At 36.8% G+C, this 16,758-nt stretch overlaps 1 protein-coding gene across 1 annotated transcript; it reads right to left on the bottom strand.

Annotated features, from left to right (window-relative positions):
* Nucleotides 1-3,263: 3,263 nt before the first annotated feature.
* Nucleotides 3,264-11,619, bottom strand: LOC109098630 (ERBB receptor feedback inhibitor 1-like). Its single transcript, XM_019112220.2, has 4 exons — nucleotides 11,462-11,619; nucleotides 7,170-7,368; nucleotides 6,893-6,975; nucleotides 3,264-6,172 (listed from the first exon to the last, which is right to left on the bottom strand). The coding sequence occupies exons 2-4, from the start codon at nucleotides 7,316-7,318 to the stop codon at nucleotides 5,031-5,033; spliced, it is 1,374 nt and encodes a 457-aa protein (XP_018967765.1). The 5' UTR covers nucleotides 7,319-7,368; nucleotides 11,462-11,619; the 3' UTR covers nucleotides 3,264-5,030.
* Between the last annotated feature and the right edge of the window lie 5,139 nt (nucleotides 11,620-16,758).

The raw sequence follows: 16,758 nt of genomic DNA, 5'->3' as shown, positions 1-16,758 counted from the left end.
ACTCCAGCATATGCATAAATCAACAGTAAACAAATTAAATAGGTTGGGGTTGTTAATATATGGTCCACTACTTTGCACAAGAGCTCACACACAATTAGTCACAAAACAGGCCAATGAGAACAATTCTGTCTGTTTGCGCACTCTGTTACACACATACCTTGTATTTTTATGATTTCTGTGATGCTTCACTAGAGGGCATGCTTTTTATGGTTTATGGCTAGTCATGAAAAATCCTCTTTTACATCGTCACTCTCTCTACGTCCATGTTTGATAATTAATATACATTAGAAGCTGTACTTCGGTCCAATGAGCTGACGGTGTGGGCGGGGCTTCCTCTTTACAATGCTGCCACATTAACCAGTTAGTAGCTACAGTCAGTTATGTTGTTTTTTAATATTTTTTTATTGTTGTTGACACTGTACATTTACTCATATAGTATCTACGGTTTTTGTCATGATAGTATTGCTTGTGATTACATTGGAAGCACATTAATATATTGTTAAACTAATATTTATAGGGAAAATAGGTGTAGGGAAAATAGTATGTCTGCAAATAAAATTCTTAAAATAAAGCATGTGCAACATTACTATTTGCTGACCATCACGTGCATCAGGATTTCGTGGAGGAAAAAACCTTTGCAATGTCGTTATAAGGTCACTAGGAGGCACTACAGACATAATTATACGCCACCTCATCCTCACCTGTTTGGCTGATGCTTCTCATCATCAAAGCCGTCTTTTACTTTTAAATAGTAGTTTGGTCTATCTTGGTCCCATTCTGTAGTCTTAGTGGATTTCAAAATAGGAAATACATAGCCTAATGAAAGTATACTACATTTATGCACATTGTGTAGGGACTTCATGACCACTTTCATAATGCACAAATATTTTCAGATCTGACAAACAGATAGATAATGTGTTCTCTTAAACCTCACTAAATATTTCTAAATAAACATAGTCTGCTATGCTTACACTCCTTAATTTAATTTACTTGTCATTTAGCTGAGGCTGTATGCATATGCCACACCTGTATGATTGCAAAAGATACGATCTGCTCTGGATGTTATATATGTAGAATGAGAATAGAGAGTAGAATGAGAATAGAGAGTGATAATATATATATATATATATATGTGTGTTAACTACTGTATATATATATATATATATATATATATATATATCTATATATATGTTGTGTGTGTGTGTGTGTGTGTGTGTATATATATATATATATATGTGTGTGTGTGTGTGTAAAATATATGTGTGTGTGTGTGTGTGTATATATATATATATATATATATATATATATCTATATATATATATATATATGTATATATATATACAGTAGTTAAACCCACAAACACACTAAGAAGCAAAATATATGAATCGAATAAATGATTTTTTTTTTTTTTTATCCTATTATTTCTTTATTTCATTATTTTTATTTAACAATTTAGGAAGGTTTATGCAAAAATGTACACAATATAAATAATAAATTATTATTATATATATATATATATATATATATATATATATATACATATATATATATTCTCAATTGGGTCACTGGCTAGATTTGTAGACTTTTGTAGACTACAGGAAGGAACTCGTTCACATTTTGTTTTTATATAATTGTAATGCTGTGGTTTAAATAAATATGTTTAAAAAAATCTTTGAGGGCCAGGTTAGGGTGTGGGTTTGGGTTAGTCTGTAGTAATTACAATTAGTTTTATTAAATAAAAAAAATAGACGTCTGTGGTATGTCTTCATTTAGACAGCCATGTATATTTGTGTGTGAGTAAGTGAATTTTTTTATAGGGTTGATAGATAATTGATCAGGGGTATCTAAACTACTGTAGCTGTTTGCATTTTTTGGACCTGTGGTTAAACCATCTCTAGTTCCTCCCTTTTGTCTGCTTTTGATTGTGCTGTGATTAATCAGGAAGTTTATCTTTCTTTAAGAGTTGAATTACTGGTTTGTAAAGAGTCATTTCCATTTCACATGTGAAGTGAATCAACTGAAAATATCTCTGAAATGACTGTTCTGTGTCATTACCATTATTTTTAGGACATTTTTTAATAAATGCCACCAGATAATGTTTGAGTTATAAAAAGAAATAATTAGTTGTTAGTTTAATATATAATTTTCAAATGCTTAGACAGCATCTCCTGAGAGTATGTGCTGATAGATTGCTTAAAATAAATCTAAAATAAAAAATAATTATGAGATGAAAAACTTGAATAAAAATTAGGGATGTTTCTTAAGCAACTAACAAAAAAAAAGTTTATTAAAATGACTGAAGTACTAAAATGATTGAGCTATATATTAATATAAAATAAATGAATAAAAATGACATAAGTACATCAAATTACTAAAACCAAAATGAAAACTGAAATATAAAAATAAAACAGAAACAGAGTAAAAGCAGCTGAAGGTGAAGAGCATGACTTCATTTCAGGTAATCTGAGACAAATCTGTCAGGTAAAAAAAAGTTAATATATTCATCACATTATCATGGAAAAGTAGAAGTAATTTCGATTTCAGTTTCAAGAAGCTACAGTGTTGGAAGGCAATGGCAGACCACATGACCTTCTAAGTGGTCATATTTCTGATAAACAACACGGTTAAATTTAGCTTCTGTACGTTATTTAGTATTCATCTGAAAGGTTTGGGACATGCAGGGAACTTACTGTTCACTTATTTCATCCATCCAAGGCTTATGGGCAAAAAAAGAAAAAAAAAAAAAAGAAAAAAAAAAAGACCATATTGAGATTCATTGTAGTTTCTATATATTATTTAGACTTGAAAATTATCAGTTTTGTACATGTAGGGAGAATATTGTTTGCTCATTTCAGCTGCTTATCATGTCATCCAAGGCTTTTACGCAAAAAAAAAAAAAAAAAAAAAAAAAAAATAGACCAGAGAAACAGCATTTTCCCCGATCAGCAAGGCAGAAAATACCGGTCTATGTGAGTAATTCTTAGGTTTGCTAGATGGTGCCCTGTAAAACTGCTCTGAGACACGCATCCCTTCAAACCAACCCATCATCTCCGTAAAAGGCAACCACAGAACTGATCTTAGATCTGTTTTAAAGTGCAAAAGTGCAGTTCACCTTCCTCCTGTCTGGAGCCAGGCCAATAGTAATGAGGCAGAGCACAGGGGCGTGGATGTGATAAAACAGGCAAAACGGCTATATCTCAGCGTTTACAGAGATACAACATACTTCAGAGAATGAAATACAACAATATCAGATAAAGGCAAACTTGATTCATAAATAAGTATTTATTTTTATGACTTTAAAAGGATACAATACACTAAAAACTATTCAGTTTAGGTAAGAGGACGATGTTAAATACTTTTACACATCACGACATACTGTTTTCTCAGTGCACATTGCTTTATATATATATATATATATATATATATATATTTATTTATATACACACACACACGCATACACACACAACACAGCAGAGATGTCTATTTCTTCTTGAACTTGCCTTCATTTTTTTTTTTTTAAGTAAGACTGCTAAAGGAAAATAACGATATATAATGTAAACATTTCCTGATATACAAACTGGTAAAATGAAGGGTAAAAACATGGCATCAAATAAGTTCAAATCCCTACGTGAGGTGGAAAGTTTTACTTGACCTCAGAGCTTCCAAACAGCATGTTTTATAGTCTTACTTTCCCATTTTTAAATTGCATGGCACTTGCTACATTTACTGTGTTATCACGATGGTTCTGGAATCAATATAGAATAATAAAACATCTCATTCACCAGCTGCCAGCAGCCAAAGTCTCTGGTGCCCACACCCACTGTAATCACGTCTAACAGGAATGCACATACAGTAACAGGAAGATCAGTATGTGTGAGCTTGGCCAAACGCACCACACATGGACTTTAACGCCACGTAGCTCTTAAAAATTGGTCTAAGATGTGTTCATTGAGGAAGTGTTAATGACTGACTGCTTTGAAAGGGGCAAAACATGAAGAAATATAGATCAGCGGCAACCGTTTCTTCGTATGGACCTGTGTGCGTCAAAAGAGGTTGTATTTGTAGAGCCTTTGTAATCCGTAGTTGGGTATTTAATGAAGTAGAATTATAATGGGAGGTAGTACTTGAGAAATCAAATAGCTCACAGCTTCACGTGGAGACAGCACTTTAAAAGAGGAGAGAAACTCATTCACAGGTTTTGCAAGTATTGATTTTTGTGCAACAAAAGAACACACTACACCTCAGCGAGAAGCCAGGGATCGGAAATACTCTGTTCATTCAGAGGGCAACATTTCAGCTGCCGTTTTAAGCAGCTTATAAAAGCTTAAAAAGTAGTGCCAAAACTGGGCAAATGTAACACATTCAGCTTTCGTATCACTCACACACACACACACACAGCTTAGAACAGAAAAGCGATACTTAGCTTGTTCCTATGTAACACACAATAAAGACCACAGATTGTACAGACAAAAAAGGTGAGATCATTAGTCCAACAGAAGAACTGCGAAATAGTGTGCATGTGTCAGATTTCGTGCTTGCATGCATTATGCAGTGAGATGGAATAACCTTCATTTAAAATGCCGGCCGTGAAAAATTCAGGCCGTTTTTATACTTCATATATGGTAGACGATACAAACAGAGAGCATTTACTGACCCTATGTCCCTATGATCAGATGAACGTGTTCAACTACATGTTCCGAGACATAAAAATAATCTTCAATGCAATATAAAATGGCTACGAAAATTTACAACACTGAAGTATGGAGGTACCAGACCAGCTAATACCAAACAACTGCACCATGTTATCTTTTCAACACTTACATTTCACATAACAATTAAAAAAAAAAAAAAAAAAAAAAAATAGTTTCCGAGCTCGCTCTAAGAGAACTGTTAGAACTGTTTCCAGGCTGAGAGCAAAACAAGAGAAATCCCAGTAACTGCAATTCATACGTAACTCGCTCAGAGCGCTAGAGCAAAGCTGCGACAAAGCAGCGGGAAAGTCTTGGGGGTTGTCAGACAAACCAGCTATTTCATACCAAGTCTATTTGGTGCGTCGTTTTCCTTTTGCTGTGACAGTCCCAGTCGGAACTCGAATCGGAGGCGTCCGTGCCTCGACTCGCTGTGCTGTCCGTAAAATACTTCTCATGTTTGTCCAGGTATGACGGACGTTGTGGCAAAAGGAAGTAGTGCGTGGTGCTTGCTTTCCTGCCGTTCTCCATGACGGGCAGAATGCACGGGGAACCTTCGCTATTCTGTCGCTGCAGGCCGCGACTGACATATTTTGGGTCCGGGGCAAAGCTCTGTGTTGGGGGCATGATCCCGTTGAGGTACACTGGAAGGCTCTTTGGGCTCGGGGTGCGGGAACTACTTCCGGGTAAAGGTTCTCTAGGAGGTACTTTCGGAGGTCGGTCATCATCGCTGTTGGCTCCCGATGACACTTCGGCTGACCAGCGGCGGTAGTCTCCCGTCTTGATTGGTCGTGGTGGAATTGGAACTCGGGGAGGAACTTCCGGTTTATCCAGGCCTTGTGTGTTCCGGTGGTGACTGGACAGCCGGAAGGAGGTGGGTTTGTTAAAGCAGCCAGCGGGACCAGAATGGGAGCGCCGCAGCTTCCTTTGCGTACGCTCCTGCTGTCGGAGACAGTTTTGCTGCTGTTGCTGTTGGAGGTGGTGGTGGTCACGGAGCTCCTGTTCCCTCTGCTGAGTTTCCTGCTCCTGCCTTGGCTTTTGCGGCTGTAGCTGTGGCTTCTGCTGGGATGTTGGACCTTCAAAGTATGCATAGTTAATCCGTCCATAGCCCCTAATCTGTCCACAACTCCTTCGACTGGGCATTCCGTAGCGGAACGGAGAGAGTTTGGAGCAAGGTTCGGAAACTAGGCGGCGATTGTCATCTCCATTGAAGAACTCTACCTCACTGTCCATAGCCTGATCCGGGGAAAGTTCTGCTGAGCCGGGAATTGGGGGAAGGGGTTTGGTGACTCGGCTGGGCGTCTGGGGTGGACTAATGCAGTCGGATACCGTTAAACGTTGAAAGCAGGGAACCACTTGGTCGTCTTTGGCAGGGCTGGACGTGAAAGGGTCCATGTGCAACGTGAGCTGGGAAGGTCTGGGCTTTTTGGGGGGCAAGGGCTGTCCTCCTGGGCTGTTTGGTGACTGAAGAGGAGTCTGCTGCTCTGTTTGAATGGAAAGTTGGCAGAGAATGAGAACATAGCAATTTTTAAGATTAAAATGAATAATTTGTTCTATTATGCAAATTATGAAACCTAATTGTCGTCAATTTTGAAAGATGTGTCTGTAAATTGCACTTCACCTTGAAGCTTATGACTATTAAACACTATTTACATTACATTTTTACATTACAGTAAAGTGACTTGCATCTAAGATTTGTGCATTCCCTGGAAATCGAATCCATGATCTTGGTGTTGCTAGCAACTTGTTCTACTATTTGAGCTACATACACGATGCATTACACTTTTGATTCATCTAATGACAATGTTTTCTTATCTCTCTCTCTCTCTAGTATTTAGTATATGTTTAAGGAATTGTTAAATACCATTATTTACTTCACTTCTGTCAATCTCCAAAAAGGAGGGGGAAAATGCAGCAAACGCACCATAAAGGTATCACATACACTATATTTCACTAAAGTAGCCTTCTGTGAGCAACTGCTGCTCTTAAAATAAAAATGGCTCCACAATATATAATACATGTTGTAAAATACATTTTTAAGGTGCTTTTGTCCATGGTCACTCTGAATTGTCACTAAATGTAAAGAAAGATGCTTAAAAATCGAAATGAAAAACAAAATGACACCAGGTTTGGAATGAAATGAGGGAGAGTAAATTGGACAGAACGTTTCATATTGAGAAGATTTACGTTGCTATGTTACTTACTTTCCGCTCCTGGGAATGATGGCAGCACCTGTTGCCGGGACTGAAGGTTATAATCCATAGAAGAATCAATGGTGAAGTATACGCTGTAGATTAAGAACAGGAAAGCTAATCAGATTGATACACAAATCCAAGGGTCATTAACATCATTTGAACCATGTTGCACAGAGGTTATTTCCTGTTTTTCTGCACAGTCATGCAGTGCATTTCAAGGGTCTTGTAAAACTTATCCATGTCAAACACGTAAAAAAATGCATTTGTTTTTTGGTGTTGCACTCACTTGTGTAGATCATGGTATTTCCAAGAGGGCTTAGCTCCGGCCATGCTATGCCAATGGCTGCCCCGCAGTAATAGGCTTTGCGCGGGTAAACAGATCTCCTGGGCAGTCAAGCCTGCAGTGGACATGCTCCAGCTGCAGTCGGTTCGCATTCAGGCCAGGAAATGCTCCTCCCGCCAAGCTGGCAGCTGCTGGCCTGTACCTGAAACACAGCCATGAGAGGACAAGAGCATGAATCTCTGGAATATCTCAAGTGTTTCTCAAATGCAGCAATTCGATTAAATGACGAACAAATGCTGAAGTCTCCTGCATCTTACTGTGCAAAGGACCTCAGTAATTTCACATGTCTTTCACATCTTTCAGAAGAGACCTTACACGGAGTGAGTTCATGATACAAACCCATAACTTAATTAATAACATAAATTATTTTAGTTTCTCCTATACAGCAATGAGCTTGAATTTGAGGGAAAATGACCTAGGAATCTCACAAGTTGAGATCTCTGCTGAAACTCTGTAGAAGACTCAAAGTTTTAAACTCAATTCTGCAATCAACTGATCTCAATATGAACTCAAACATCTCTCACAAAACTGATATTATATAACTCTATTCTGTAAATCAACTACACTGAGAAAGAATGGTGCAAAAACAATTTTAGCTCAGAAATTGTTGGTAAATTTCACAATTAATGACAAAGGAATGGCAAATAACACTAAAATGTGAAATTTTGAAGGAGAAAGACAAAAAAAAACATTTTTGTAAAAAGTATTTTTTAACAATAATCTTTGCCTTATTTACAACTTCGAACAATTAATTATTACATTGTCTTATTTGTGTATATTTTCATTTCTTCAAGGAATTTTAAGAAAACCATCCAAGAAAAAGTTAATACTTGAAAGAAATATCAGCAAGCGCTCCGTTAAGCTATGAAAGAGCAACCTTTGAGCAGTGAAATTTTATCATTACCTCTATTATGACCATATGAGCATTCAAACCCTAACTGAGATCAGTGCAATGGTTTTGGTGTTGTTGTGGAAGAACTGAGACATTGTCTAGTTGTTTATGGAGCGGTGTGCCCTGGGCTATCAGCACAACATCCAATGCACCTCCTGCTTGCGTCCCCTCGCTTTGCAATGCAATCAGCCATGTGCACGGGACTCCAGTTGCGCGCTTTCAGAAAAGAACATTGAGCAACATTCTGCTGAGCTTCACGGCCTGTGGTATGACAAGCGCTCAGTTTGACAGCACTAAACGACACTTATGCCCCCAAAGCCCTGAGGATAGAGCCAAACCGAATGCTCTCTTTAGATGTTACACACACAAAAACAGCACAAACTTCACCACAAAAGACTCAATCCTGTCATGTAGGATGCATTGACAGCATACAATTTATCACTTTGCTGCATTCGATAAAATATTTCTCTGCAATTTTGTCTGCAAGCATGACTCTCTGAGAGAATTGTGCATATGAGGAACTCAGAGGAAGTAATCTAATATCAAATGATATATGCAAACGAGTCTCAAATTTCCTGCCTTGGGAACACAACTTGTGTTTAAAGGAAATTGCATCTAGCGTTACCATTTGGTGTAACACTGGAGATGGTCTAAAGCAGTTGCATCTAGAGTAGAATTCAGTAAAACGTTTGTCGCTCTTTGAGAAACCAGCTTTACACCCCTGAGAACGTGAAGAGTGATGGACCTGGAGGCAAGGTTCATTCTGGTTTTAGCTTACAACACATATCATGCTGACAAGCTATCGAATCACCAACATTACAACAGTCTTCCAGAGAAACAAACAACTCACGTACCCTATTAAACCGCAATTAGCATTTTATAGAACATTTTATTGCAGGGCTGTTTTGCAAGCAACAGACACAACGCATAAGCAAGGTTCAATACATTTCTGCAGAACTGAGTGTGATATGCAACAGGAGCATTCCCACATTTCATTAATAACCAGTGTGATCCGCAAAGTTAAATCTAGTCAAACAAAACACTGCAATACCATTTCATAAATGGGTATGTGATCAAACGAGGTCAGTTGGTTCAACAGGGATGTGCATTTCTGTCTACCATCTCTGATCCGGTTCAAATATGCAAGCAGTTATGCATCCTGAAAGCTTTGGACCTTGGATACGGTCACTATGAGCACACAATGCAACCTGATCTGTGATAAAGAACCCCACGGGACAAGCACTTCCTCTCACAACAGGTGCAAGACGGACAGACTTCCTAGTGTCCGGCACAGACATTTCTCAATGCCTTCGGGAAGACAATGCCAAAGTGTTGCAAAGACGTTAAGTAAACAAAGCGTGGCAAATGTGCTCGTTGTGGCATAAACCCAATGAAACATTCTATATATATATATATTATATATATATATATATATATATATATATATATATATATATAATATAAAACTTATAGATATAATATTTATATAATATATTCTATCCTTTAGATGAACATTTTAAAAATCTCAGAACCAAAATGGTACATTTGACTGCACTGTGCAAGAAAAACATCAGTGAATCTTACAAAACCTGTCAAGAACGTCACACTCCACTCGTAAAAAAAAAAAAAAAAAAAAAAAAAAAAACGCTTATTTTAGTACTAAGACTGATATTATCTTCATGAAAAATAACTATATTCATTAATTCATCATAAGTTCCACATACAACATACTGCTAAATATTTATTACATTACAATAAACATACCATAAAGAGAATATGATGCTTCTGTATTATCAAGTCAAGTCACCTTTATTTTTTGTAAATTCCTTGTAAATTCCTGTGTATCTTAATATTTAAGACTACAGTATAATGCACATATGCACATTGCCTCTTGTGCATCCCTGTGTATCTTAATATTTAAGACTACAGTTTACTTTCATGCACATTATTTTCCACTATATATTTCATTCTACAGTATACATCTTTTTATATATTTTATATTTTATTCTTATATTTTTATTGTTTACTTTTATTTAATTCTTTCCTAGCTATATTTATGTATATTTTCATCTGTGTTGTATTCTTTAATAATTGCACTGTCCATGGAGCGGACCTGACTCACATTTCACTGCTGGTTATATATGCTCTATATAATTGTGTATGTGACAAATACAAATCTTGAATCTTGAATTTTTATAGCACTTTATAGATTGTTTCAAAGCAGCTTCACAGTATTAGACAGGAAAGACATAGAAACCATGATGCAAACTAAATATATCCAAGTTCACTAAGCTCTATTAAGACTATAGTGTCATTATGTCTTTATTTCAGAATTGGATTACAAATGTGCTTCATTGTGAAAGTGATGTAGTTAATAGTACTAGTTTTAAAATTAGGCTTGATTTTCTGCATGTAAAATATAACTTCTTGACTTTCTCAGTCAGATGTTCTTGGCAGCATGCAATGGATCTATTGGAAAGACCTGAGATACTACACATGAACACTGGACACTTCAAAAGCGGTTCTAGAGCACATCTAATGTGTGCATATTCAGGATACAAACACGAGTTTTATGCAACTCATTTGGTCACTATACATTTCAAAAAGAGGTCCAGTAGTAAAGTGAAAAGTCATTGTACGTGGCCCGAAATGACGAAATATCTGCGTCCTGACAAACCACTGATATGACATTGTGAGAAGGTATGAAGGAGAGACAGTCGCGCGCGTTCACACCCCGCTCGTGTCACCTCCGCCGCGGTTTCCAAGCAACAATACCCGATCTACCTGTCCGCTTCCGCAAACTGGCGGGATGAGTCACTTACACACTATCACACCTGACGAAACACACCTCGTACATATTTAAGGTAAAAAAGACTGATGTTCCTCGAAATGAAGCAACATACGTCAACGTCACATATTATGACATTATCAGCTGACCATCATCATAATCATAATTATTAGTACTATTATTATACCAAAATTCTATAATAAAATAATTATTAAATATAAATGAAATAAATGGTGTTTTAGAACTATACCTATATACGCTTCCCTCCAAATTTAACACACACACACACACACACACACACACACACACACACACACACACCTTATCTGATGCCCTGTCACAGAATCTGATGATATCTTTACACACGTCACTGTCGTCATCAGCACACACACACGCACACACATACACACGCGCGCGCGCGCACATATAGAGAGAGAGAGAGAGAGAGAGAGAGAGAGAGAGAGAGAGAGAGAGAGAGAGAGAGAGAGAGAGAGAGAGAGAGAGAGAGAGAGAGACCACAAACACAGACAATGCGACAAACGCAATAAAACTCACCTTAATCTCCTGACAGATTCTAGGTGTCCGGCGTTAAAAGTTCATAATGCCGCAATGATCCTGTTCGACCCGCTTGAAAAGCTTCAGTTTAGCGCTACAGATGCGAGAGGACGTTCATTACAGAGTTCAAGAGGTTCGTTAACAAACGGGTCTTCTGTGTGCGCGGTGCTTTAAATGCTTCACTGCAGGCAGAGGGACACGCAAGCCCCGCCCCTTCCAGACGGGATTTAAAGACACAGTGCGCACACTGCCGCTATCTGTGAATGTCTCTGCATTATTGTTACCCTCTATGTGTTATGTATTTGTATTCTCTATATGTTTTCTGTGAAAATGCATATGAAGTTTGATTTGGAAAAATAAGACAGCATACAAGGACACACCTGTTTTCATTGCGAATATGGGAATTTATTAGACTTAATGGTTCTTATATGAAAGTGATGATATTTTTCTAAACTTCAAACACCACAAAACCTGCTGATTTGATTTTATACAACATTTTATTCTTAAAAACACAGTGAAAATTTATTTTATTTATTTATTTTTTGATAGTAATTTCTGATTTATGAGTGATGAAAAGTGATACTTTTAGAATTCAGATTATTTGCCTGAACATCTGGTGAATCTTTAAGTGTTCCCTGTATAGAAACTTTATTTTTTCCAAAGCAAAGTGCTGTTAAAACTGAAATCCACCCTTTTCCTTTCTATTATTAAAAACACAACAAACTGCTTATTTGGGGCTTATTTCAGAGCCATGGTTTAAACAAACCTGTGCAAATGAAATATTAAATATAAAACCATAATGTATTTGAAATGTGGCTTTGAGGCACACATCAAAGCAAACAAACATTAGGTACCCGGAACCAGAAAGACTGCTGACATGCATGAGAGCTACAGTCCTTATAGAGTCAAGAAGTATTTGAACAGACAGACCATACAAGGCTAAAGAACCTCAGTGAAAAGTGCAAAGAAAGAAGTTAATGCACAGAATGAAGAAAATTAGGGCCCACAGCCCTGAATCCACACAGACAGTTAGACAGACAAAAGGTGGCTCCATTGCTGATAAGAAAGCACGCACAGCAAACACTGTGATGTTTTACTGCTACATTACATTTACCAGCTGGTCGAGATGGAGCCCATATTGTCTGCAAGCTAGATAGATATAGGTGATGTCTCTTCATTATGATCTGTGCAGGGATAAATAACAGCTGCTGTAAATCATAAATAATCTTTGATTCAGTCTTATCCAGATGCCCATGTGCATGTGAGATGAAGAGATCTCATCCCAGTGATTATGCACATTTACAGTAGATTTCTGTCAGATCGCAGGTCTGTTGTGGACAGTAAAAACAGAAAGCTAAATGCAAATGATAAAATGCAACTAATGCATCATGTATCATGTAATCATGCATAATTATGATGTAATGTTGATGTCAAAGTCTGTGTGTCCAATCGAACTTGTGTTTTGGTGACAAGTTGAGTGACTTGCCCTCATCCACAAAAAAAAAAAAAAGAAAAAAGAAAAACAACAACAAAAAATCATAACGAAAACTACTTAAAGATATTGCAATCCAGACTACATTAAATACAAGCAAGGACAAAGATGGTTTATGCCAAAGACTTCTTTTTTTGTCTTTTTGTTGTTGATGTTTAATCAAATCCTTCTGCATTTTAGTGCAAATTCATCTGCTACTGAAGTTAGAGAGGCCAACATGGACAAGTGGCATGCCCTCATGGCACACCAAATGTTTTTTTTTCTTGTATATATATATATATATATATATATATATATATATATATATATATATATATATATATAACTTTGAATGAATAATCTATAAACATTACAGAAAGAATGTTTGTTCATAACTTTGGGAGAAGCGCTTGCCAGAATGTTAACCAAAGTTTTTATATAATTTTGTGTTATCTGTGTTTTTTTGTCTATAACTTTGCCAGATCACTAGCTAGTTCTGTGAAAGTTAATTGTTATCTGGGTTATTTATTTAAGTGCTAGAATTAGAACAAACATGCATGCTACAATGTGATTTTTAACAATGTTTTACTTTTTTTGTTCATTGAGCTGCACTGATTTAGTCTGTATGAGCCCACTAATAAATCCAACAAATACTTTTAAAGTGTTAAATAAAATCTGGCCACTCACTCCATGCCATAAGACCATTGTTACTTGCACACTAAGGGCGAAGCTTTACATATGGTCAAACACAATGCCACACAAAAAAAACCTCAAAGTGCTAAACAAACAGAGCTGAGAGGCAGGAATGCATGAGGGAACAAAATGTGCTTGTGTTACAGTGTTGCAAATCTCCGTGTCTGGCCTTGGCCCCCAAACCCAACAGTCTTATCATCCGATATTTGGCCATGGATGAGCCGACTCACTTTAATCCCCTAATAATTTCAGGAACATACTACACATTCCAGAAGACCAGTTGTGGCCAGCGGGAGAGTGAACTAAATGTTGATTTTTGACATTGTACTAGTGGCAATCCACACAAAGGTGAACATGCGTACATGTGCACTGGGTTTGTGTGTAAATGTACAGTATATGTAACTGTGATAGTAACTGTCATGCAACAGCATGCATATATGCTTTTACAAGGATTAGAAGTTACTCAATTTGTCTATACATTAACCCAGCTAAATCAGTTTTGTCCACCTGAAATGGCTCTCCTACAGGATGCATTGTCACTTAAATAAAAGTCTGTTTCTACATCATTCAGTGAACCTCACTTTGCAATCAGGTGTGGAGACAGAACTTAACAGATCTGAGCTCAGATTGGCTTGTGTTGATAGAAGCATGGCCATGAACCTTCCTCCGTTGCCAGATCCCTCCCAACTCCCGCTTCTTGTACAAACACACACACACACCCACACACACACACACACACACACACACACACACACACACACACACACACACACACACACACACACACACACACACACACACACACACACACACACATAACCATTCAACCACTCAACTGTTGATATGATGTCATCGTACACACACATAGGAAGTGCCTTATAAAGTCAGGCCGTCATGCACCTTTGGAGCAGAAAGGGTCACTTAACCAGGCTTGAAGGAACACCTTCTTGAAATGTTTAAACAATAACATCACAGTAGGGTTGAATACGGAACACCGATCTGGATTTAAAAGATTTTAAAGGCAAACCATGGCAAAACATGTTGAAGTTTGGTGAGGCTGAAGTTTCTGAAGCTGAAATAAGGTTCATTTTAAAGACAGTGATTTTTCTTTCATAAAGCAACTTATTTTTGAAAGAAACAGGATAATCAGTGAGATTCTTGAAAGCCAGAAATCTCCAGGTCAGCAGCACTTGTAATAATACACACATTTGCATGATTTTAAACAACATTTTATTCCTGAAAACATGGTGAATGTGTATTTTTTTCCATCTGTTGATTGTATTTTCTGATTAATGGAATGATAAGAAAGAGATATCTATTAGATTTAACTCTAATATGACAACAAAATGATATAAGAATTTTGAAACTGACTTGTATATGCAAATTAGTTAATATTTAATTACATTATCCCTAACTTGCATATTTTAACATAACATTTCAGAAAACATGCAATACAATAAATGTTTGGAGTTTTTGATGTAATCTATCAACTGGGCTCTTTAAAATATTAGTCAATTCTTCTTGACAACAATGTGCTGAAATGGAGAGCAGATTTCGCACATTTTTCATCTGAGAAAAAGACCCTAGCAACCTCAAGTGTCTCGTGTAGAGTTTCAGAAGAGATCAGTGTCTCAAACCGTTCTCAGATTTGTCAAGTCTTAAATCAAAGTCAAAGATCTCAATATGCAGGTTTCTCTACATTCATGTGGAGAAATTAATGTGTCATCCACAGCTCTTATTAACATTAACATTTTTATTTCTCCCAATGAATTCTAGAAGAAGCTTAATTTAAGAATCCAGTTCCTAAGAAACTTAAAGTGACTGTTCACCCAAAAATGAAAATATGGTGTTAGTTTACTCGCCCGCAGGCCATTCAAGATTTAGGTGACTTTTTTTTCTTCAGATAAACAGTAAAGAAGATTTTAGCTGAAACTGTAGTCCTTGGTGATTCATAAAATGCAAGTCAATGACTGCCTGTTTTTTGAGAATTAAAAAAGCTTATCAAGGAACACAAAATGAATACCTGTGGCTCCTGACGATATTTTGAGGTCTTATGAAGTGAAACTATCTGTCTGTGCAAGAAACTGAACATTATTTACAACATTATTACCTGTAATCCAGAGCCTTAGACAAACGATTTGAAGTGATGAAACAGTTCGGCTCGAGGAGCACAGATCTAAGTTACTCGATCAAAACTCACTTTCGGATGTCTGACATTCACTCCGACTCGAAATGAGCCAAAATACAGGCGTTCCTGATCCTGTGATGCTGTTTTTTACCGACTGATTCTTGAATGAAGGGGCGAAATTTAAGTTTTTATGGTTTCTTAATGTTTGTGTAAAAAAGTAAAAGCTTGATAAAGACAAGTTTATTCACTTTATATGTTTTAGACATGTAAAACATCCATGTTTCTTGCACAGACGGATAATTTCTTTTTATTGTAATTATTTATGTTGTGTTTATTGATGGTACCCATCTTTTTTTTTTTTGTAATGATTATTTTTTTTATTCTCAAAAACGGGCAACCACTGACTCGTATTTTATGAATCAGGACAGCAGTTTCAGCTAAAAAAAATTTTACTGTTCCACCTAAGGAAAAATAAGAAAAGTCACCTACATTTGGATGGCCTGAGAGTGAGTAAATCAACAGCAAATTTACATTTCTGTGTGAATTTTCTCTTTAGATAAGAATCCAATTCTTTTGAAATTCTCTTGCAACCCACAACACCTCTTCAAACCATCTCCATATATAAAGAAGAATTCACACCTGTTGATTAAATCCGGATGGAGATGGGCTCTCTTTACAAAACCACACGTGTGACATGCCGGTGTTTTGTCATAGTGTTCCTCAGGGAAAGGGTGTGCCGGTTATGAGGGAAAAGGGTGAATCATCATTCATGGGGTTACCAGGTTAAGGACCTGCACCTGTTGATGTAATCTCACTTTGCACATTCCCAAAGACAGGATCAAAGTTCAACCTGGAGATATGAAGACAATCCAATGAATTTAGCTCCTCATGTGAGACAGAAGAAAACATGCAAACTGTTTTAGACTGCAATTAAAAAAAAAAAAAGTCAAGGTCAGTGACCTTCAAACCACTAACCCTAAGTATTAACTTTTGTGCAACAGACTT

This window comes from Cyprinus carpio, chromosome A11, assembly GCF_018340385.1.
Source record: "Cyprinus carpio isolate SPL01 chromosome A11, ASM1834038v1, whole genome shotgun sequence".
Taxonomy (NCBI): domain Eukaryota; kingdom Metazoa; phylum Chordata; class Actinopteri; order Cypriniformes; family Cyprinidae; genus Cyprinus; species Cyprinus carpio.
Note: the sequence above shows the minus strand (reverse complement) of the source record. Positions and strands in the feature narration are given on the sequence as shown.